A 23,316-nucleotide genomic window follows, 5' to 3' on the forward strand; every position below is an offset into this window, starting at 1 on the left:
TTCTATGTTACGTGCACATCTCTCTCTCTCTCTCTCTCTCTCTCTCTCTCTCTCTCTCTCTCTCTCTCTCTCTCTCTCTCTCTCTCTCTCTCTCTCTCTCTCTCTCTCTCTCTCTCTCTCTCTCTCTCTCTCTCTCTCTCTCTCTCTCTCCTCCCTCCCTCCCTCCCTCCCTCCCTCCCTCCCTCCCTCCCTCCCTCCTATCAAAAGCTTACTCCAGCCGTTGCTGCATCCATAAGAGCTCACTTTTTCTGCAGGCTGTCCCCATCAACTCCAACGCCCACTCACGCATTGGCTTGCGCTGGCCATCCAACCGCAGAGGCTCCGGAGGCCGCACGAGGGATGGTGCTCCCTGGGCCAAGTTCTTCATGTGGAATGGAGACAGGCCCCCGCTGGTCGCCAGCACCAGCAGGATAGGCATCGGATCCCAGGACTCCATCTTGCCTGCAAGTCAGCAACGACCATGTGGTTACACATCAAGGGCCACAATCGGGAGGACGTCTGTAACCACAGATATTCGCATCAAACTGCTCGCAACAAGCAAAGCATTTTTTTTTTTTTAACAGAAACACCCCTGAGCAGGGCCGTCAAATTTCATCAACATGATGTCCTCACCAAGGATCCTGCGCTGGGCATTGTAAGAGACAGCCACTCCAAGTGGGTATGCTTCCTCTCCTTTCTTCAGGGGCACTTCCGCCCTCCCGTGGCTGTCCAGCTCCCAGAGCTCCCACTGCATCTGTTGCGACCACAAAACAGTGTATAAAAAAAAACGGCAAAGCGCAGCCAATTTTGTGGGACTACTTCCAAATTATGCTGCGTCTGCTGCTCCAAAACAGCACGCAGAAAAGTAACTGCCATATTCCCTCTTTTGGAGCCCCAAAATACAGTCAATTCTTGTTGTACCAAAACCAAAAACAGCAAATTATGCCACATATCGAACGCCACGAATGCTCGATCAAAAGAACACACAACTACATCCTTCGCAACCAACCCCATTTCAACCATGCCGAATTATGAGCACCTACGACTGTCAAAGCACACTTGCTTCCTTCGCTTTCAATTATAGGCTTCTGACAGCCCCCCAATGGCCCAATCTAAGTCAGCAGCACTATCTCGACTCATCTGGCACTTGGGGGGTGAGGAGGAGGAGATTCTAGAGAGTCTTATCTCTTTGGCTTTGGGCCAACATAGGCTTTGCACTTCACTTTTCGCCCACTGATAACAAGGTCCTGCATGGAGCATTGCGGTAATCTCACTTCTCATGCACTTACTGCAGGGTCACATCAGCATAGGTCTTTGTGTATGCAGTATTTAGCTCCTCCTTTCCACCCCCATGGTTTAAAGGCAGAACACGGCTGCCAGAACAAAACCGAACTAATCCTTGTGACAGTGACAACCTCATTTAAAGGCACTATGCCTCATCACTCCAGCTTTGTTTTTTTCTTTTACTTTGTCCTGTAGACATTTGCTAGCACGTCTGGTTTGTGCACTTCAAAGCTGAGGCATCCATAGTGTCCCAGGTACAGCCCCTATCATCATGGTGTACAACTATTTAATGCACTTTTATTTAGGGGTAATCCTGTACAGTCAAACCCGGTTATAACGAACCCAGATAGAGCGAATTATGCTATATACTGAACAAAAAAATATCAGTTACGAAAATACACGCATAACATATTCCTTATAACGAAGTTCACATCTGATATATCGAACTCGGCGTGCCTAGAATTGCCGCCAAAATGCATGGTCTCGAAGCGGCGATTGAGATGTTGATTGGCTGTGATGCAGATGTTGAGCCTACCAGGAGCGACGCGACTCCCTGCACTTTCCGTAACTGTTTCCGACGCGCCTGTCTCGTGATTAAACCCTCCCAGTCACCAAGTCTGGACCAAGATGGAAGCATCGATGAACTGTGAGAAGAGCTCGCCAACGTTTCCGATGTTATGCTCAAAGGAGTGCCCTTCGAGGATTGCCTGAGTGTCGACGACGACGTTGCCTTCACTGTGAGCCCCTCGGACGCCAACACCGTCACCGATGTCATGGCTGCTGGCGCTGCTGGAGGCACCAAAGAAGCGGAGGATGTCGCAAGTGAAAGCCGTCCGATGCTTGTAAGCATCGGACAGCTTTCGGCAGTCAATTTGCTCCACCAATATTGCTTCGATATTAAGGGGGGACGCAGCTTTCAACTTCGGAAAAATGACCAAAACATCGTTTTTTTGAAACCCACATATTCGGCTTCTATGTTTCCTATTCTATGCATATGCGGAGTTTTTCCGCTGAAAAGCGTCGCAAAGTGGCATAAAAAAATACTTTTGTCAGGCACGGTGACAAACTATCAGCGCAAACGGGCGAAAAAACGGCAATTTTCGGAGCGCTCTATCTCCGCAACAGTGCCTCGGCCGAGCGATCGTCTATCCGGTTCCGCTCGTCTCTTTTATCTTCGTTCATTCACAAACGCACAAACGGCAAAAAAGAAACGACGCACAAACGAAGCTAGAAATAGATGCTGAAGCGCTATTGGTCCTCCGGTCGGGGCGCAATACAAAGACCCTCCTGATTGGGTGTCGTGGCGCAATGCACGATGGCGGCCGTCTGAGCTGCGTAGCGTGGGCGGTTTGAGTTCATTTTTGCTGCTTCGCTCGGCCAAGTTTCTGTTCAGTCTGTGGTATTCAACACGGACGTTATCGCGATGGGAATGCCAGAGATAACAAGCCAGATTACGGGAAGTTGTGTGGCTTGAAAGGCGGAGGTCATCGAACGCTTCGTGGTGCGCGTGACTCTACCGTCGCCAGACCCCGGAGGGCGACGCGGTGTGCGCGCTTGCGATAGCGGTTCGTAAAGTGAACTTTTAGTTGGATTTGCGATGTTTACACGCTTAGATGTTTACATGTTTACACGCTGCAGCGATGGCGTAGAGGTAGAACACCCGCCTCGCATGCAGAAAGACCGTGGTTCGAATCCCGGTGCCGGACAATTCCCACCGCATAAAAAAAAAAAAAAAAATCCACGTATTGATGGAATTGCACAAAGGGGCTTGGGGTGCGGCCTGACCCCGGCGACCATTGCCGGTAATGCACTCCCTCAACCAGAGCCGGATTGGCCACCCTTGTGTAGTAACGGCCACAACCTCCCATGAATACGCCAATTAACCCTCGGCCCTCAGTCCCCAGCGGCTGCGAAGCAACTGACCACGGCGGCGGTCAGACCTGTGACGCAGCAGAGGGTGCTAAGAATCCCTGGATCCGGACAGGCCGCCAATGGAATCTGAACCTGGCAACGTTTAACGCGCGAACCTTATCTAGCGAAGCAAGTCTCGAGGTGTTGTTCGAGGAATTAGATGGCATTAAATGGGATGTAATAGGGCTTAGCGAGGTTAGGAGGGCAGGCGAAGCCTTTACGGTGCTGAAAAATGGACACGTCCTATGTTACCGTGGTCTAGAGGACAGAAGAGAACTGGGAGTGGGATTTCTTGTCAATAAAAGCATAGCTGGCAACATAGACGAATACTATAGCATTAACGAAAGGGCAGCAGGTCTTGTAATTAGGCCCAATAAGAGGTACAAGCTCAAGGTGGTGCAGGGCTACGCGCCCACATCCAGCCACGACAATCAAGTAGTGGAACGCCTCTATGAAGATGTGGAATCGGCAATGGCTAAAGTAAAAACACAGTATACCGTAGTTATGGGGGACTTCAATGCTAAAGTAGGCAAGAATCAGGCTGGAGACAAGGCAGTTGGGAACTATGGTCTGGGCTGTAGAAATAGCAGGGGGGACCTACTAGTTGAGTTTGCAGAACGGAATAACCTACGCATAATGAATACCTTCTTCTGTAAACGGGAGAGTCGGAAGTGGACCTGGAGGAGCCCGAATGGGGAACACAAAAATGAAATAGACTTCATATTATGCGATAACCCTGGCGTCGAGCAGGATGTGGAAGTGCTCAGGAGGGTAAGGTGTAGTGACCACCGTATGGTAAGATCTCGAATTAGGCTAGATTTGAGGAGGGACCGCAACAAGCTAGTACGAAAGAAGCCGATGAATGAGCTAACAGTAAGACGTAAAGTAGAAGAATTCAGGATCGCGCTGCAGAACCGATATTCCACCCTTAATGAGGAAGCCAAGCTTACGACACAGGAAGTTAGCGACAACCTTACACGCATTATCACGGAGTGTGCAGTAGAAGTCGGGGGCACTATGGCTAGACAGGATACTGGTAAACTTTCACAGGAGACGAAAGATCTGATCAGGAAACGGCAAACCATGAGAATCTCTACCGCAGCTGACAGAATAGAACTAGCCGAGCTCTCGAAGTTAATACATACATACGGAAGTATAATATGGAGAGGATCGAATACGCTGTAAAGAACGGAGGTAGCCTGAAAGCAGTGAAGAGACGTCTTGGCGTGGGGAAAAATCAGATGTATGCACTCAAGGATAAGCAAGGCAATGTCATCACAAATAGGGATAAAATAGTCACAGTGGCCGAGGAGCTCTATAGGGATCTATACAGTAGCCGGGACATACAGGATAATGCCGAACGAGACAGTAGTTCAGAGGAGATAGACATCCCACCAGTAACGACCGAAGAAGTAAGGAAGGCTTTGAAAGAAATGAAAGGGGGCAAAGCACCTGGTGAGGATCAGATAACAGCAGACCTCTTGAAGGATGGCGGAGAAATTGTACTTGAAAAACTGGCAAACCTGTATACGCAATGCCTAATGACCGCAATGGTACCGGAATCTTGGAAGAACGCGAACATCATCCTAATCCATATGAAAGGCGACATGAAGGACTTGAAAAATTACAGGCCGATCAGCTTACTGTCAGTCGTCTACAAGGTATTTACCAAGGTAATCGCTAACCGAATCTCTGCAACTTTAAGGCACATTCCCACTGGCGATTTGTCTCGTCGCACGACGGCGCGCGTCGCGCGATGAGGCCTTGAGGTGGTGTTCGCACTTGCGATGAGCGATGATGCGACTGCGTTCAGCGCAGCTGCTTCCCGACTTGTACATACGACCTCGTTGGTGCGTCAACCATTCGAAGTCAAAGAATACGCGACAAAAGCAGGTAGAAATCAAACTAAAACACATGCTACTAACCTGGAGCAATGCCGAAAGCATTTGCAGGTTGCGGGAGGAGCAGAAAATAAACTCACGAAGGCTCTTTTCAACATATTATTGCACGAAGAAATGCACACACTTGCTTTCACGCCACAACACCCGCATCACGGCCCACAAATGTCGCTTCTTTTCACATGCGCAACGTTCTGACGCCTCCGAACTCTACGCGTGTTTACCAGTCGCCGATAGACGAAGAGGCTGCAAGTCAACCTATCGTCTCGCACGCAGTCCACCTAGCTCTATTTACAATCCATACACGCTTTTCCACACTGATGAGTTCCACGCTATTCGTTGATTAGTGCACGCGTACGCTGAAGCCACTGACCAAAGAACTGACCAAAGAACCGATGCACACGGGAAGTTGCTTGCCGGCCCGACCCGGGCGGGTACAGCGATAGCGGCCAAGCGCCTGGCCGAGCGAGCCAGCGGCGGTGGCAGCGGCGGCTTGTCCTCGCCCGCCCGCCCGCAGCGTTTGCATACCGGATGTAAAGTAACGTTTCGTTTCCGGCTACGTCAGCCTACTCCGCGGCCGTGATTGGCTTACCGGTTTTGCGGGGCCGTCGCGCGACGAGGGAATTCGGACCAAGAGCGATCGGACCCGCCGTCGCAAAGCGACGAAAAGCGACGGCCAGCTCGTCGCTTTGCGACGTCGCTTTTCGTCGCGCAACGAGGCGAATCGCCAGTGGGAATGTGCCTTTAGATTTCAGTCAACCTAAAGAACAAGCAGGGTTCCGTAAAGGTTATTCAACAATAGACCATATTCACACGATCAATCAGGTGATAGAGAAGTGCGCTGAGTATACTGAACCCCTATATATAGCCTTCCTAGATTATGAGAAAGCATTTGACTCGGTAGAAACCCTAGCAGTCATTCAGGCATTACGGGACCAGGGGGTAGATGAGCATTATGTAAGAATACTAGAGGATATCTACAATGGGTCTACAGCTACCATCATCCTCCATAGGGAGAGCAGCAAAATACCTATAAGGAAGGGATTCAGACTAGGAGAGACAATCTCTCCAATGTTATTCACAGCATGCTTACAAGAAGTATTCAGAACGTTGGATTGGGAACAGGTGGGAGTAAGGGTTAATGGAGAATACCTCAGTAACCTCAGATTTGCTGATGACGTTGCCTTGCTAAGTAACTCGGGGGATGAATTGCAAAGCATGCTTTCCGCACTGGGCGAACAGAGTAGAACCGTGGGCCTTAAAATTAATATGCAGAAAACTAAAGTAATGATCAATAACCTCGGGACAGCACAGCAGTTTGAGATAGGTGGCGAGGCAGTGGAAGTGGTAAGCGAATATATCTACTTAGGCCAAGTTGTGACCCCAGATCCCAACCATGAGGCAGAGATAATTAGAAGGATCAGAATGGGGTGGTGTGCATATGGCAGGCAGTATCAGATAATGAATAGCAGCCTACCATTGTCGCTGAAGAAGAAAGTGTATGACAGCTGCATCTTACCGGTACTCACCTACGGGGCAGAAACTTGGAGGCTCACTAAGAGGGTTCAACTTAAATTGAGAACGACTCAGCGGGCACTGGAGCGGAAAATGATAGGTGTAACATTAAGGGACAAGAAGAGAGCGGAGTGGGTCAGGGAGCAAACTGGTGTTAAAGACATATTAGTAGAAATTAAGAAGAAGAAATGGACGTGGGCAGGGCATGTAATGCGAAGGCAAGATAACCGCTGGTCATTAAGGGTAACAGAGCGGATCCCTAGAGAAGGCAAGCGGTGCAGGGGGCGGCAGAAAGTTAGATGGGCAGATGAGATCAAGAAGTTTGCGGGGATAAATTGGTCACAGTTGGCACAGGACCGAGATAATTGGAGAATAATGGGAGATGCATTTGCCCTGCAGTGGGCGTAGATAGGCTGGTGGTGATGATGATGATGACACGCTTAGTTATTGCTGTATTTTGAGTGTGGGCTCGGTAGCCTTGAGAAAGAAACGGTCGACGCGTCAAACGCTGCGGCGCGCACGGCTAGCCGACGCGCATTGGAGCATCACATGACTTGGCAACCAGTTACGATTGAACGCAAGTAGTTGTAATTATTGCCTGCGACGTTAGATTTAATCTTAAAAGCGACCTGACCAGCCATATCAGGGATAATCAAAGTACAATATGTCGCAGTAAGCATGCGCTGCGATGCGCACGAACCGTATTGCCTTTCTTGCGCAACCTTTCCCGTGCACTTGTAATAATCATGCAAATAGGTTTGAGTTAGTACTATAGGAATAAAAATATGTTCTCTGCATTAAAAATGTACGTTACTGTCGCAGCATTTAACAGTGATTTTTGGGGGGAAATTATTGATACCATTGCTTAGGGCATACTGGCTGTGCTGCGAGAAATATTGGATGCCTTGAATGCCAAAAGTAGTAAAAAAATATATGCTCTTGCATTGAAGTTTGGAGTTATGCAGAATATTCTACCAAGCTTCCAAGTAGCTCATTTTCATCCCTGTGGTATACAAACTTTTGGCAATGAACACCTGCACGAATGAGTACTAAGTTGCTGTGCCAGGCAAGAAGATAAAACATAAAAAAGCCAAAAATTTTCGAATTTAAGTAAAAAAAATGCTTCACTTGTTGCCATGGTGACAACACTGCAAAGGGAGGTTGTCCAGTGTAATACAGCCAACCAGCTAACCTACTTTGCATTGAAAGCCCATTGAAACCCATCTCCCCCTCCGTTTGGTCTGCAAACTGGGGTATGTACTCTTCACGGAGGAGCTGAAAATGATGTTTTGTGGGAAGAGAAAGGCTGTAAAAGGCACTCCAATTTTAAGCCATGGCCTTCCAGAAGCCCCATGTTCAAAAGGACACGAAAGGCTACGACCCTGACGACTTTTGATAAGTGAAACCTATGTTGCAACTTCGGAAGCCGTTTTCTCAAAACAGTTTTTTTTGCCACCTGTGTCGCTTGTTCCAGGGATTTCTTCGTGACCGCTGGGTCTATTTTGATTCTGTTTCTTGCATTACATTCCTTGATGAACAGTTCAGGTGGTGACACTCTTGGTTTTCCATATTTGTTTTTTGTGATTTTTTTTATTCAAATAGTAATTCACAGTCGACATGCCTGTTGCACATTAACCTCTAAAAAAATGAAAACTAAACAACATTGTGTTGTAAAAAAAATTCTAAAACTGTCACGACCTCATCCATTCATTTGGGAATGCAAAGCACTTCAAACAAGTTTTCTATCGTGTTTTATAAGCCGCTCAAGCTCGGTACAAGCGGAACAGAAAGAAAATTTAATAAATAAAAAAGTTCTCAAAATATTACCTTGACATTTTTATGGTGTTATCACAGAAGCATTTCCAGTTGCTGTGCCAATATTCATCAAAATCCACAAAGAAATAAAAAGTTGATTTTGAAAGCCACATCCCCCCTTAAGGACTGCAACTGATGCAAATGATGCCTCATGTAGACAATGCTGTGCTAGTTGACGCCGCCAAAACGAAAGTGAAAACAAGAATCATAGCTTTTTGGGAAAGTAGGTAGTCACAGCGGAAAGTAGCTTTATCGCTTGCAATAAATAGATAGTTTTATGTATGGTAATGGCATACTTTATTGTGTTCGTTTCTGCATGCGGGGATGGCAGGAGGAGGAGGGGGGGTCCCGGGTATTGCGAACTCATAATGAAAAACTTGTGATAAGCGGGTTCGGCTATTTCGAACTATTGGATATATCAAACTAACTGTGGCGCATATTGCAGTTCGGTGTAACCGGGTTTGACTGTGCACAGCAAAGTCACGGCAAAAATTTGCAACAGGCCGGTTCAGCTATACCAAACTACTGAGTGCATCAAACTAATTGTGATGTGCACTGCAGTTCGTTATAAGCAGCTTACCCTGTACAGCCAGTATGCTAGCATGTAATAAGGGCATCAGCCATGGAACTGCACTTGCCGGGTCATGTGGGCGAGAATAGCGCAAGGAATAGATGAACAATTGCATTTGCCTTTAGACGAATCAATGTGTGAACGCATTTCACTTGATAATTTCATTTTCTCTCCGTGCACCTGTCACGTATCCTCTGCAGGGTTCTGCTCTGCAAAGCTGGCATACCACAGTGTGTAAGCAACAAAGATCGCTTCTTCCCAACATGTTAGAAGTACCTCATCTGCTCGATTTGGAGAGAGAACATGAATGGCACTACTTAACTCTTTTGCGACCGTGCCATAGGCCATCGTTCACGGGTGAACGACGATTTTCAAACCTCCCACAAAAACTAAAAACGGCGCTATTCGGACAACTGACGCCTTCTGGCGTGTTCATTGGAAACCCCTTTTTTCAATTTTGTGGCCGTTCGTTCACATTTTGCGTGCGTAGACGGCGTTGCGACTGAAATTTGAACCCAAGGTAACGGCGAATTGGGCGAAAATGGCGTCCTCTTTCACTACGCGCTCTGCAAAGACTGACAGCGGTTTCAGGGATTTTGGCCACTGCTGGTACTGATTTTTTTACCCCAGCTGCAGTGATGACTCCAGCAACGATGTGGATTCTTCAGATTTTAGTTCTGATGAAGACTCTCCCATTCAACAGCCTCAGACTTCGGCAGGTGCTGCCAGGGAAAGTTCGTTTTTGACTTCGTGCTGTATTTATAAACAAAACGTGCCTAATATCTTGCGACTGCAGTATTACTTTCATGTGTAGGGCCTGGACAACGTGCGGCGGGGATATTTTGCCACATGCACCCCGCCGCATTGCGTTATCACCTCCAAGATAGCCTGGTGCTCATGTAAAATTAGCGCTGTGGAGTGACACACGCTGCTTCTCAAGAGCGCTAATATTTCTTTCTTGTTTTTTACTGCTGCAGTGATACGGGTTTTTTGTGAGAACACAAACAAGTATGCTTGGTTGCATATTTTAGAGAGACCTCGTATGACTGTTGGGTGGCTTCGCTGAGTGCCACAGCTGTCAGGGCCGTTAGGTTGGTGGGCCCGCAAAAATCCAGAACTTGGTGCACAGCATTGATGTATATATTGAATCATAGCTTAGGAACGTAGGAACATTTCGTATAGCTTAGAATTCCTGAAATAATTTTTAGGCTCAGTAAAATCGCCTATTTGTGTTTTGTGTATACTTTTTTGCGCTTTTATGTCTTGTTGACCAATAAGCTCTAAATAAGTCTACGCTCGTTACAGCGGATCCGGCAACAACAGACTTTCGGTTACAACAGACCATTTCTGTTGGTTTGTCTGGTCCCCATGCATTTTAAATGGAGTCCACTCCGCTCACAACGGACCCGGCTAGAGCAGACTATCGGCTACAACAGACTAAATTTTAGGCGAAAATTGTTTCGACTGAACGTTTATAGCGGACTTCCAGCGGACTTCCGCGGGGCCGACACCCGATGTGCTTTTTCTTTGTTTATTTTGGCAAGAAATCTATTACGTCTGGCAACATTGCTGGCAGCCGGGTCGTTGGCGCAGCCAAGCCAAGCCACTGCCAGTGGCTTTTTTTTTTTTTTTTTTTTTGAGCGACCAGCGGCATGAGCGGCAGTTCACTCTAGCAGGGTAGCTGATTTCACTGTCGGATAAATTAAGCGTAATTAACGCTGTTGAACATGGGAAAAAACAGGCTGACATCGCCAGAAGTACAGGCCTATCTAAGCAGAGTGTCCTCTCTACCGTCAAGAACAAGGCCGCTGCCGATAAACGCGACTCCGGAGAGATTGAAAACAGGGCTATCGAATACTCGAAGTGGTGCACTCGGAGGCACGTCTGCCCCCGTCAGTTTTTTTATGTAATAAAAAACTCGAGTTCAGTGAAGTTCGGCTTTTATTATTCCCACGCATGCATCGTTCCCGTTCCGTTCGGTGAAAAAGGTAAGAAATGCCTCAAGTAGGGGTTGTTCTCCATCCATTGTGTGCAATCTGCCGGTAACCGTACGCAGTCCAACTGGTCTAACTTTCGATTTTACAGCTGTCCATCATAAGATTATTTCATTACAGCTGTTTCAATGACCACAGAATAAAATCGCTAAAAATGTGGACGCTGCCTTGAGGGAACGTCTGGCAGCGATCCGATTTGTTTGGCGAACGGTTTCGGGAAAACCTGCCTTGTCGTGAGGGGATTTAAAAAAGCCTAGCTAATTCTGATGGCCACGGCTGATGTTTTATAGCTGGCTTATAATTGCACCTAGTTATATTCTTGCTTTATTTGCACAGCTTATCATGCGTCTGTACACACTTGACCGCATGCGCTAGGCCTTTTCGAAGTGCCGGTGCTATGCTTTGGAAACGGTGTTTATGCGATTCTTTGCCCTTGCGCGAACACTGTGCAGAGGTGCTGCAGGCGTGTAGAAAGAACAAAGTGTCTATGCGTGCAATATAGGTCAAAGTACCCACTGTAAGGCTCATATTCCACCCCCCCCACCCCCCTCCCCCATGTCGGATACTGCATACTTCGGCTACAGCGGACGTTTTTTTCCGGATTCAGGGGGTCCGTTGTAACGGGCGTAGACTGTAATTACAGCCTTCACAAAACTGCTGTTATGTGTTTAAAAGAGAAATTTATAAGTTACTATTTAATGCATAGCAGTGCTAAATGTGTCCAATAACTCAAGAGAAAAAAAAAGTTTTCTGGAAGCACTCAAAATCGGCCATTTTTTCGCAGTCGCGAAAGAGTTAAGTACCTGCACTGCCATACCTTGTCAGTTGACTTGCAGCCCAAAACAGCAGCCTCAATGGAGTTCTTGCACATAGACACCAGAATACCCCTGAGAAAAAAAGAAAAGGAAACCAAGGGAGAGAGAGAGTCAGCCTTGTGTGTTCCATTAAGGCACACCGGGCTGAATGCGTTCAATGAGGCACAAGTGCAACCTTCCAAGAACTGATAAGTGCCTTCCGCATCTTTCTGGCAAAAAGGCATGCCTAGTTCCTTACCACAGATTAGTACTACGTAATTAGAAGCAGAGCCTTTTGGAGCTTAGTTTCACCCAACGCAAAGATGCACTTACCATTCTGGCAGGTGGTAAAACCAAAAGTGGTCGTTCTGATGCTCGCCAGTCTTGAGCCAAGGCTCCCCAAAATCAGTATAGGTGACTGGAGTTGTTTTCTGCACACACCAGGGAGTTGTTTTTACAAAAGGGCCTGAAGTAATTTCCCTCATGACTTAAAGGAGCCATGAAGAGAAAACACAAGTTTGGTTCATTCAAAAGATTACTAACTGAAAAGGAGTACTGACACGAAATTTCACAGCCAAGAACTATTTTAAAGGCTTCTTTTGTATAAGGAGATATCTCCCAGCAATTCAACAGTAACTGTTCAGTATAACATATTTTAAATCTGTTTTAATCTATGCACACACCAGAAAGCTCAGAGAGGATACCCTTTCAACATTGGCATCAGCATGACGCTATCTGCTCCTGGCCCCAAACCGCCGACGCGAGGGCCCCTGTGACGTGGCCAACCGCGGTTGGTGCGCGCTGCTACGGCGTGTGTATCACGTCACGGTTTTGAGACTGATGTCATGCTGCCCGGGCGTGTGGACATACCACTGCTGGTCTAAACCCGCACGCGTTTAGACCAGCAGTAGTGTGACAAAAATGGTGACGTCGCAAGCGCCCTCCTATCATGGTGGCCACCTTGGTGTTCGTTTTGTCGAAACCGAAACTGACAGAAATAAACAAGGCTGTAAATGATGATTTACGCTGCAACCGACCATCTAATGTGCCATTCTATGATTAGTGGGCTGGCAAGCACCCACAACAGCAAAAAAATGTAACACGAAAATTTCATGTCAGTACCCCTTTAACTCTTTCCATACCGCATGCGAGATTTCGATCATGAAATTGATCGGAATTTTCAAACGCTGATTTGAAAGTCGCGCCGGGCGATATGAAACGTTTGGCGCCATCTGCCGTGTAGCAGGAGAAATAAGCTTTTATTTGCTGTGTAGTTCGTATTTTTTGAGCCAGGTGGCGAGCTGTGGCGGTTTTTAAAGCCCACCGGGAGAAGCGAAAGCGCGGCGTAGTTGCCGTGGAAGATGGCTGCGCCCGCGAGCTCGACGCGCGCTCCCAAACGCCGCAAATCGCGCGATTCCACACAATCTTCGGTGGATTTTCAGGACTTCCCTAGCAGCAGTGATTCTTCCGATGATTTCAATCTGTCAGACTTGAGTTCTGACAGTGACGATGACGACAACCAGCCCGGAACATCAGCGGCCGCCAACAGGTAAGCGAGCGGCTTGTTTCTCTATTTGTAGCCGGTTTTCTTTGAGCGCTCCGCTGCCGGTTCGCGTGGTTTATCAGTGTCGCACATGGTTCTATCTTATCTGCAGGGTTTCCACATCCTTTGGCCAAGACTCGCTGCCGCCTCGACAACGAAGTTTGGAGTTTCGCCCGAGCAGGGAGCCGGGTATCCACTTCGGCCTCGAGCTTCGCAGCGGCGCGCGGCGCTTCCCGAGAGCCATGGATATTTTCAAGCTTTTCTTTACTACGCAAGTGATCGAACTCATCTGCTTGAATACGAACAAGTACGCCTGGATGATGATCCTAGAAAAACCGAGCTACAGCGAGCCTGACGGCTCATGGAAGGAAGTCACTCCAGCAGAGATGCTGAAGTTCATTGGTCTGCTGCAGTACATGGGAATCGTGGACGTCCCGCGACTTCACCTCTACTGGAGTGGATCAAGCTTGTTCTCTGGCCTTGTTCCACCTAAGATTATGCCTCGAACTCGTTTTTGGGCGCTCTTGGGCATGCTGCACATCTCCGACCCCGCGACTGACAGTACAGGTGGTGGAGAAAAGTTGGACAAAATTTCGTGGCTCCTTCAGCACATCAATGATTGCTCCTCCAACTTTTTCCAGCCATACCGAGAACTTTCAGTTGATGAGCAGATGGTAAAATCCAAAGGCCGCTCAGGAATTCGCCAGTACATCAGGGACAAGGTAACAATATGGGGCCTCAAGTTATGGGTTCTTGCAGACCCCCGAACTGGCTACACCATTCAGTTCTTTCTTTGTGTACACGGGAAGACGTGAAAAACCCAGTGCGAAAGGCCTGGCCTTTGACATTGTGACCGGATTGCACAAGAACTACGTCGACCAAGGGTACTGCATTTACATGGATAACTTCTACACCTTAACGGCCTTTTTTTTGCATTTGCTTGAATGCAAGACATTTGCCTGTGGCACAACTCAGAAAGATCGCTGTGGCTTTCCTCGTGACCTCAAAGATACCACCTGGGAAAAAAAGGCGAAGAGAGGGGAAGTGCGCTGGCTGCGGGACAACGGTGTTTTGTACCTACAGTGGAAGGACTGTCGTGTCGTCAGCATGATGAGCACTATGCACACGGCCAACAGGCATGTTGTCGCCAAAAGGAGAGAGAAGAAGGATGGCAGATGGCAACAGATTTCCATCACCAAACCGAAGCTGATTGATGAGTACAACGCAGGGATGCTTGGGGTGGACAAATCCGATCAGCTGATAGGGTCCTACAATGTGCTCCAAAAGTGCGTCCGCTGGTAGAAGACTCTCTTCGTTCACTGTATTGACATTGCAGCGTGAACAGCCATCTCATTTTTCAAGCTCACAGGAAGCGCCACCCTGAGATAGAAGAGCTCTCTAGAGTTTCTCGCTACGACCAGCTGGCGTTCCGCATGTAACTAGTACAACAGCTGCTCGAACTTGAAGACACACCACGTAGACCTCGTGTTCAGGCCCCTCCTCCCCCTCCCCCACCTCCTTCTGGCACTGAGCACCAACCAGAGAGAATGGAGAAGGCGTTCAACTGCAAGAAGTGCTACAGAGAGAAGAAAATTGAGCAGAAAACAACTGTATACTGCAGAGCTTGCAATGTCCATTTCTGCTTCACCCGCCGGAACTGCTTTGCCGAGTGGCATGCCGAGCGATAAAAGGACAAGCGGAAACGTGCTCCCACCGAGACTTTTATGAGTAGTAAGCATTTTGCTAATCAGTGTATATATTTTTTTGCATTTTAAACCCTCCAAAGTGGTTTTTTTGGATATATAAATATATTATTCACAATTTCTTTCAAACTTTGCCAGAACGTTGGTCTTGCACCAATTAAATTTTGTTTTGTAACCTTCTGCTTTGTATAAAATTTATAGTATTGTTAGAACGCACGTCTTTTTAGCCTTATTTCAATGTGCATTCTGTATTTCTGCGCCCAAGAGATTTTGCAATAAAAATCTTTGCCTAAAACAATCGAAAAAAGCTTTTTTCTCCATGGTTTTGAAGCCCTGTAAACAAATTTTTGTAGCTCAGAAACCACTCAAGTTAGGGCTTTAATTTTTTTAGAGAACATTGTTAAGAAATGCAGCAAACATTTGTATATTTCAGAATTTTTTCTAAAAATTTTTCTTTGAATTTATAAAGAGTGTTTTTGCAATTTTGTGCTAAAATTACCTAAAATGTCTAATTTGACAATTTTTATTTTGCATTTTCTCTCTTTACAATTTCAAAAAGTTCCATCAATAAAAAGAGAATCTATTTGAGTTCATTTTCGTGTGCTTTATATATTTTTTCGCCCAACAGTTTTTTCATAAAAAAAAACATTACCGAAACCCACAAAAAATGGCACTTTTCGCCCAGTACGCAAAGAGTTAAGCAGTGGTCGCAGCTAGTGGTAATGGCACAGTCTGTTCCAGGAAATTTTCTGGCAGTATCCTATTTCTGTTGTTCACAGTCATTCCAGCACTGTTAACCAGGCCTTCACATGGCACACATGTGCCTGGGATGTACATTATCTCTTTTTTAATATCATTCTAAATTGAGTTGGCTGAAAGGTTTTCAGGTCATGTGATGCCTTTGTTGTTACAAAACTGTCACCCAGAACATAGTCACCTTTCAATTTTGGCATCTGGTGCCAGATAAGAATTATTCTCTACAGTTCAATTTAGCCTAATTTAGGACACTGACTTCCCACTGTGCTGAAGAATCCAGTTGAAGAATTTTAGTAGCAGGCCTCTTTAATGAGCAAAACAGGCATAACAAGTGCCCGTGTATCAATAATGTAAAAATTAAAGGTGAGGAGACATCCCCAGTCACTCACTGAGAATGCCACAATCATCAGGTTTGTCTGGACATACGCCACGGCAGATGCTGGCCCGTACACAACTGCAAACACCGTGGGGGCCAGCCAAGCCACACTTAGCACTGAAAAGAGAAAGTCAGACACAGACGCAAAGTCAGACGCACACACAAAGCGCCCCATGCAGACCTGCCAACCTAGTCATATGCTGGTCAAAAGGGGTCGGCGCGATTTCCTAAAACGTGCTCGTTTCACCCCGAAATGGAATCAAACCTTGAAGAGGAAGTCTGCGGCGGTGGTAGACTACCAATGTTTACTGCCGAAGTGCACTGAAAGTGCTACATTTGCTCGCATAACCAACGCTGCAGACCTTGCACCAATGAGATCGGGAAATAAGTCCCCTTCTCTCCACAGGATGCGTTTTTTGCTCTGCCAGAGGCAATTTTTAATCGTAGATGCAACTAAAGATGTGTCAAATCTTGATAAATATGGTTGGCTTCAGTGGCCCCACTGACAAGTGGTAGTTTGCAATGCATTCAGGCTTGAAATAATCTTGACAGTAGTTACGATCCAATGCTCTGAAGCTACACCTGAGCTATGAGATTCAACGTAGTGGAGGGCTCCGAATTAATTTAGACCACCCAGGAACTGTTTACAGGTGACAAAGTCTCAGCACATGGGCAGTTTCAGTTTCGTATTTCACCTTCATTAGAACGGCTGCTGTGGCCAAATCAAACCCGAGTCCTTGGGCTTCGCAGCACAAGGGGCAGTGTTCAGATTCAGTTACAGCTTACAGATCCAGTTAGGAAAAATTTGTCATAGGATATTGTTGAACCGAATTTCAGTGTTACCTGTCAAACCAATGAGGCAGGGATACGAGTGAGTGCAAAGCTCATACGAGGGAATGGGTTGGAACACTGGGGTAGCCATTTTGCAAGTCATCAATGGCAAAAATTCGAGCTTAATTCCCTGTGTTGCAACAAAGGCTGGTACAATAATAGGTGACAGCTGCCCCAGATCCGCCCCCTCATTGCACTACTGCTCCCCAACGTGGCATAGGGACCCTGGCAATATGGCAATAGGAAGCCAGAGGAGCGGGTAACCGCTACCCCTGGTAAGGAGCGATTGTGGGGGCAAAATTCCGCTTGGAGCCAGGCACGGCATCATGATCAAAAGCCGAGCCCCCAGAAAGGTTCTCACCGCAGGCAGGGTTCTCGAACTGTGTAGGCTGGGGAATGACCTTGGCCTCCTGCATGCTGGGCTTGTACTGGCCCAGGCTGCCGTCTTGCTTGCCCACCACCAGCTGTTTTCCCTTGGGGCTCCAGCACACTGGATAGAAGGGAGCAGCGACCAGAGGGGGCCACTTCGCTGCAGTCATGCAACCCTCGTTTCTGTGAACCAACTGGTGATAACTGGCTGACATACTTTACTCGACATGTCCATTTAAAGGGACACCCAAGTAAGAATAAGGCGTTTGGCACTTAATGGCAACTAGCCCACTGCGCATTTTTTTTAGTTGCACGAGAAATGCCGCCAACCTACCCGGCCTTTTGATGATAAAAACACGATTGCGTGGGACAGGCAGCTTGAGGTCGGCTATGCTTGGCGAGCGATGCCCAGCTTGACTGTAGGGCTAATACAGCCACCCACAGTGGGATGGTAAGATCAAGCTCCACAGTGCAAGATGAGGCTGCACTAGCGTAAGTGTTCAAAATATTCTGCACCAAGAAATTCTCACACAAATGTTGCAATGGGTGTTCCCTTTGAGGCTCTTTAACTTTGTCATTGAAAATTTTCAGGTAGATTCACTGGTTAAGGTGGCGGGTCTCAATACTTCTGGGTACGCAGCCAATTTTAGACGATGCTTGTGTGACCACTGTTGCATGTCAGTTTTCCCCCCATACATGGCTCACATATAACTAGAAAGGTCAACTTGTCTAGTTTCAAGTGATATCCAACGTACTTTTCATAATTTATTGTACCGAAGAAATTCTAAATTTTGAACATGAAAAATTGTATTTTGATTCGCTTGTGCCTGCATTTTGGGTAGAATTATAGAAAATGATTCCATCTAAATAGGTTTTCTGTGCTTATGAGGCATGCGAATTGGTTGCATGACAAAAGTAAATTGGTATCAGCCAAATATATTCTTCATCTGCCTGCTTAGAAAATGATTAAAAATGATAAAGAAAATTCAGTAACAGTCATTCATTCATTTCATTCATTCTTAAAGAATGAATTCAAGGAAATTTATTAACATGGCTTGACACAAAGGTACGTTTTGCGTGCCATATTTCTGCTAACACCATATGGCTGCATTTCATCGAGAACTTTTTTAGTTACTGCGGTCTAAATATGGCAATACATGGAAACAAGCTAGAAATTCTGGACCATGTATATGTGTATTGCTATATTTAGACCCCAGTAACTTTAGGTAATATGAAAATAAGTATACTGCCATTGTGTATGCAAAATGCTGCTCCTCTACACTGAGCCATACAAATATAATCTGCACATGCGTACACTAATGATTTTGCTTTCTAAGCAAATATGAAGCGAGTAGTGACAAATATATCAAAGTGAACATTCACCACTATTTACTAAGAAAACTGGAATTTTTATGATTTTCGAAGCATGCTCTATGACCATTTAAAAGGGATTTCAAAACGTTTTCTTAGGCATAAAACAAACATACAAAAGCTACCCTGCTGCTTTTAAGGGGGCTCACGGGTCTTTGGAGCCGAAAAATCGCGAAAAAACCCATTTTTCAATTTAGCGATATTCGCGTTCGCGAAGTCATTTTCTACCTCTATATGGCGGCAGCTTTTGCCTAACGTGATGAACTCAAAAATGACTGCCAACTGCACTCAAATTTTGCCTCGACCAAATTTATTTTGAATGTGTAGTACGTGCCACCAAATCAGCTGGGACACGAGTGGTAGCCCCGTGAAACGCCTTGTTAATCAGTCAAAAGCATTTAAGAAGGCTCCGCCGCAGACCACGCTGCACCTGCTGGCAGATCGGGTAAACAGCCATGACGCGCCTGTGACTCTACTGCCGACCAGGGATTTTTCCCCTCTGGCCAGCCACGCAGCTGGAGAACCGGTCGAGCAATGCCGTGGACGCTTCACGCATTTGCTGCCACGGCGCGCGTTGAGCTTGCGCGCAGGCTTGCTCTCTAGGTACTGGCCGTCTGGCCGCTTGCTGGTCGGCTGCAACGTCACTTCAATGGCTGCACTCTCCTCCAATTTTCTTTTTTTTTTTTTTTTTTTTTTTTTTTTTTACCGCTTGCGGCGTCTATGCGCGTATTTCAGCTGTTATATTTAGCACCTTGCTTTCTTTGTAGGCAGACTGTACGAAAACAGGGTTTTCAAGAGGGCGAAATTTTGAGTCAGTTGGCCTTAAATGAGGACATGAATGATTAACAACAGAATTTCCTTTCAATAAAACGTAAATGGCAGTTCCATGGACGTTCATGTCAGTTCTAGGAAGGAAACTCGGCGCATGGGCAAAACAAGGCATGAAATTTAAGCCTGATTTATGAACCCTTGCAGGCGTGCCTTCATTGCGGGGTAGTACCATCCTTGCTCTGCAAACCTCTGCTCGCAGGTCCCTTTCCCGGTACTAATGCATGAGTTTTATTTTTTAAAAATAACTTGCACCACAAATGTCCCTCCACACACATCTTAAAGGAGCCATGAAGAGAAAATGCAAGTTGGTTTTATTCGAAAGATTTCGTGTTTTATAGTGGCCCCAGCGCTTGTCCGGATACAAACGGTGCTTTATTCACTGAGAAATTAAACAATTTAGGTTAAAATTTTGATTTTCCCGCTCAATCGTGCGTTTTCGTGGTCCCAAGTGACATCACTCAAACCGACCGCTCTGCAGCCTAGAGTACCTTCATTCACGCATCCGCCGTACAGGGTAGAGACACGTATACGCTGGCGCCGCCATTTTCGGTTGCTCGCTCGCCGCCGAAGCAAGGCATTGTGTCAAAACCGCGCTAAAATTATCGCCGCAACGCGGTTTACTGAAGAAGTTTGAATCATATTGTCTGTTTCGCGTTGCTAGGTCTCGTGGGAAACAAAAAGAATAACGCGTTGAGCCCGCTGGCCCAATTGCGGCGGCACGGGACCGTTCAAAGGTTGTTTCCACCCTGTACAGCGGTGTTGGTTTGTTCCCGCGTTTCTTTTTGTTCCGTAACCTAGATGGCGCCACCATACCGTGGCAAGCGTTTGGTTTGTTTTTGCCCGCATTTAAACCTGGCTTGTTTTTGTTCTGGGAGAAAATATTCGTTCCCTGAAACAGTGCTCGCTCGACAAATGGGGTCACGTAAGACACCGTTGCTTGCGTCAATCGGCCAGTGTCGTCTGAGACAACCCCAAGCCCCGTAGCGCTGTGCAGCAGCTAAACCAAGCATGCTGTGCGCAGTACGAACAGCAGAACGCATCAGTACTTCTATGTTTACATGTGCTTTCGTAACTTCCACTGTTTGTCCCATCATTCTTATTGCTTTGTAAAGAATGTGCACTAAATTTAAGCGCAAATCGCTCGTTTGTCTAGTTTGTAAGTTCTACCTAATTTGCGTCTGCTTCTGCCAGCCTCCGCCAATCGCAGAGCTTGGCTCATGTGACGACATAGGTTCTGTTGCGGGAAATGAGCTGGTGGGTCGCATGACCATTCCCGTTTTTCCTAATTATGTAGCTTATTTGAGCGAAGTTTACGTTAAAAGTGGTGTCAGTATGATTCTAACGAGACAATCTTTTGAATGAACCAAACTTGTGTTTTCTCTTCATGGCTCCTTTAAATATGGGTTTCGCGAAGGGCATTTCATGTTTCTTCTAAACGCATAAATAAGAGGATGCAGAGAGAGAGATCAATCCAAAATGTGCACTGTTGGCAAACTAGCTTCTACGTTCCCCAGTGCTGCGATGTCATCGTTAGAGACCGGAACTTTAGGCAAAATGCCTTATTTTTCTTCAGTCCCTATCAAGCCTATTTAACTTGTGGGCTTGGTGGGACTAAGCGGGCCCATGTGGGATACAGGGGGTTCCACCACGGCCACTAAATGACCCATCCATAATGCCCCAGAGAGGTTCGCGGCATCCGCGAGGGATGCCACGACGGGTTCGACTCACCGACAAAGGCGCCAACAGGCTCCAAAGGGCCAAGACGAACCAGGAGATTTATTGGCCGAGTAGTACAGCACATATTGATCACCTCAACGGGGCTAAGGACTACACTATCAGGGTGCGCCTCAAGGCCCGGCCTCAAACAGGCTGTGATGGCCGAGACGACAAGTGGGCTGTCGGCGAAATAGGACTAGGCCTACCTCGCGCGTTCAATTGAGGTCAGGGGCCTCACTCCGGAAGGGTGGCGGTGAGGGCGCAGACGAGCCGCGTTTCCCTCGCATTCCTTATCCTCCCTCCTCCATCTCCCTTCCAAGTGCCAAGAGCAAAAGCAAGAGAGCAACGAAGTGTTCGCGCCACGCTTATAAGGCGTGGGGGAGAAGAGGCAGGTTCCTGGGTGAGGAGGAGTGCCGGCGGCAGAGGGGCGGTTTTCCCCGCTGGCGCATCAACCCGCGAGATGACGTCACGTGCAGCGCGAGAAAGCGCGCTCGTCTGAAGGCCACACTCGCAGGAAGGGAAAACAAGGGATCTAAAGGATCCCCACAAATTAAAAGAAGGGGAACATTTTCAGCAATATGTAGTTGATTGTGCCTATAAGTGTATTTTTACTACAGTGGAACCCCGTAATTACGTTTTTCCCCAGACCAGGAAAACAAAACGTAACAACCAGAAAAATGCCAGTGAGGAAACCTTCAAAAATGAACGAAAACAGTGTAGCTTTGACTTGCAACCATGTATGTCTGTAACTTTGGCTTTCAAACTTTAAAAAACTCGAGAATGTAGGATTTCCGCTTTTTGTGATCACTGAAAAACACCACACGCGTTAATGCAAGGTCCCTAGCGATTTCAACTCTCTTCCACGCTGGCTGCTTGTTTGCTGCATTTAGTATGTCAAGGTTTTCCTGAAAGCAAAATGCCTCTCATTTTCGCGACGCCATCAAGGCACGACCAAGTTCGCGGTTGCAAGTTCAACGGTGTTCTCAAACCTTAACGCGCACGATGACGACGAGAGCGCGTGCTATTCTTGCGGTGGTGCTTTATGGCAAACATGTACTCTCGACATTCCGAAGTGAAACTTCCATTGTAAGCGCTGTGATGATGGTGATAGCATAGAGTAACGTAGGGCTATCTAGTGGTGACGAATAGCACCCTCGGTAAGCTTCATGCAGTCAGTTCCGTAACCAATCCTGGCCAAGGCTTGTCAAACGTCAAAATGGCGGTCCGTGCATGTTGCCCGGGCAGGTTTGGAGAGTCAGATTGCGACGAATGATCCGGGAACGTACTCCGAGCCACGACGTAACAGTGAGGATTTTAATACATTGGACTTTATGTGAGCTGCGCCGGGACTAGACATAAACAACGTAGCAGCCGGAAAAATGCAACACTGAGGAACGCAAGAGCGGGGTTCCGGTGCATACGGGCTTTTTAGCGCCTATTTTGACTATATGGGCCTATGTGGTCTTTTTAGCGCCTAAAAATGCCTTTTTTGTGTTACATATGCCTTTTTTGGTTTTTCAAGTCGATATTCTGCAACGACTATTCTCGCTTCAGAAGTCTGCAACTGGGCATATGCCATTTGCGAGAAAAATCTGCACATCGTGCCAAACATGCCCAGAAGTGCAAACTGTGCTCAAGACGCTGCCACCTTGACCTTGCCACCTCGGCCGAGCCACCAGAGGCCTGTGCACAGAGGCACCACAGCCAAGCTCACCGACGTCACTCTTATCCACACGAGCTCTTTTGTTTTATGTCCTTCTGGAGCGCTGTGCCCGCGGACCAACGGCTAAAACTTTTGCCGACATGCCGTATCCATTGCTAACACAATAAAAAACGAATAGCAAAATGAACGCGACACAGCCACACATTCAGCTCAAGGTCAAAGACACCTCCTGGGGGAAAACCCCATGCGAATCTGACAAACCAAAATAGTACTTGTCAAGCGCCGTCTCAGAGCCGTCAGTGAAGGTGGCCCATAAAGTAGTACCAACGTCGACTGAAGCTATGGGCGTCCCACTAGAGCCACTAAAAATAAGCTTATATGGTGGCCCTACATGAC

The 23,316-nt window shown here is 47.0% G+C and overlaps 1 protein-coding gene across 6 annotated transcripts in view; it reads right to left on the minus strand.

Moving 5' to 3' along the window:
- The window catches only part of Nup214 (nuclear pore complex protein Nup214), a 221,979-nt gene that overhangs the window by 170,717 nt on the left and 27,946 nt on the right, over nt 1-23,316 (minus strand). For all 6 annotated transcript variants that reach the window (XM_077673352.1, XM_077673339.1, XM_077673343.1 and 3 more), the window contains exons 5-10: nt 17,332-17,460; nt 16,153-16,256; nt 12,095-12,192; nt 11,785-11,854; nt 613-733; nt 286-441 (exon numbers count right to left, since the gene is read on the minus strand). In XM_077673352.1, coding sequence (XP_077529478.1) covers nt 286-441; nt 613-733; nt 11,785-11,854; nt 12,095-12,192; nt 16,153-16,256; nt 17,332-17,460 — 678 coding nt within the window. The remainder of the gene's footprint in view (nt 1-285; nt 442-612; nt 734-11,784; nt 11,855-12,094; nt 12,193-16,152; nt 16,257-17,331; nt 17,461-23,316) is intronic.

Source organism: Haemaphysalis longicornis, unplaced genomic scaffold, assembly GCF_048455015.1.
Source record: "Haemaphysalis longicornis isolate Haplotype H1 unplaced genomic scaffold, Haemaphysalis longicornis Haplotype H1 scaffold_1, whole genome shotgun sequence".
In the NCBI taxonomy this organism is placed as follows: Eukaryota; Metazoa; Arthropoda; class Arachnida; order Ixodida; family Ixodidae; genus Haemaphysalis; species Haemaphysalis longicornis.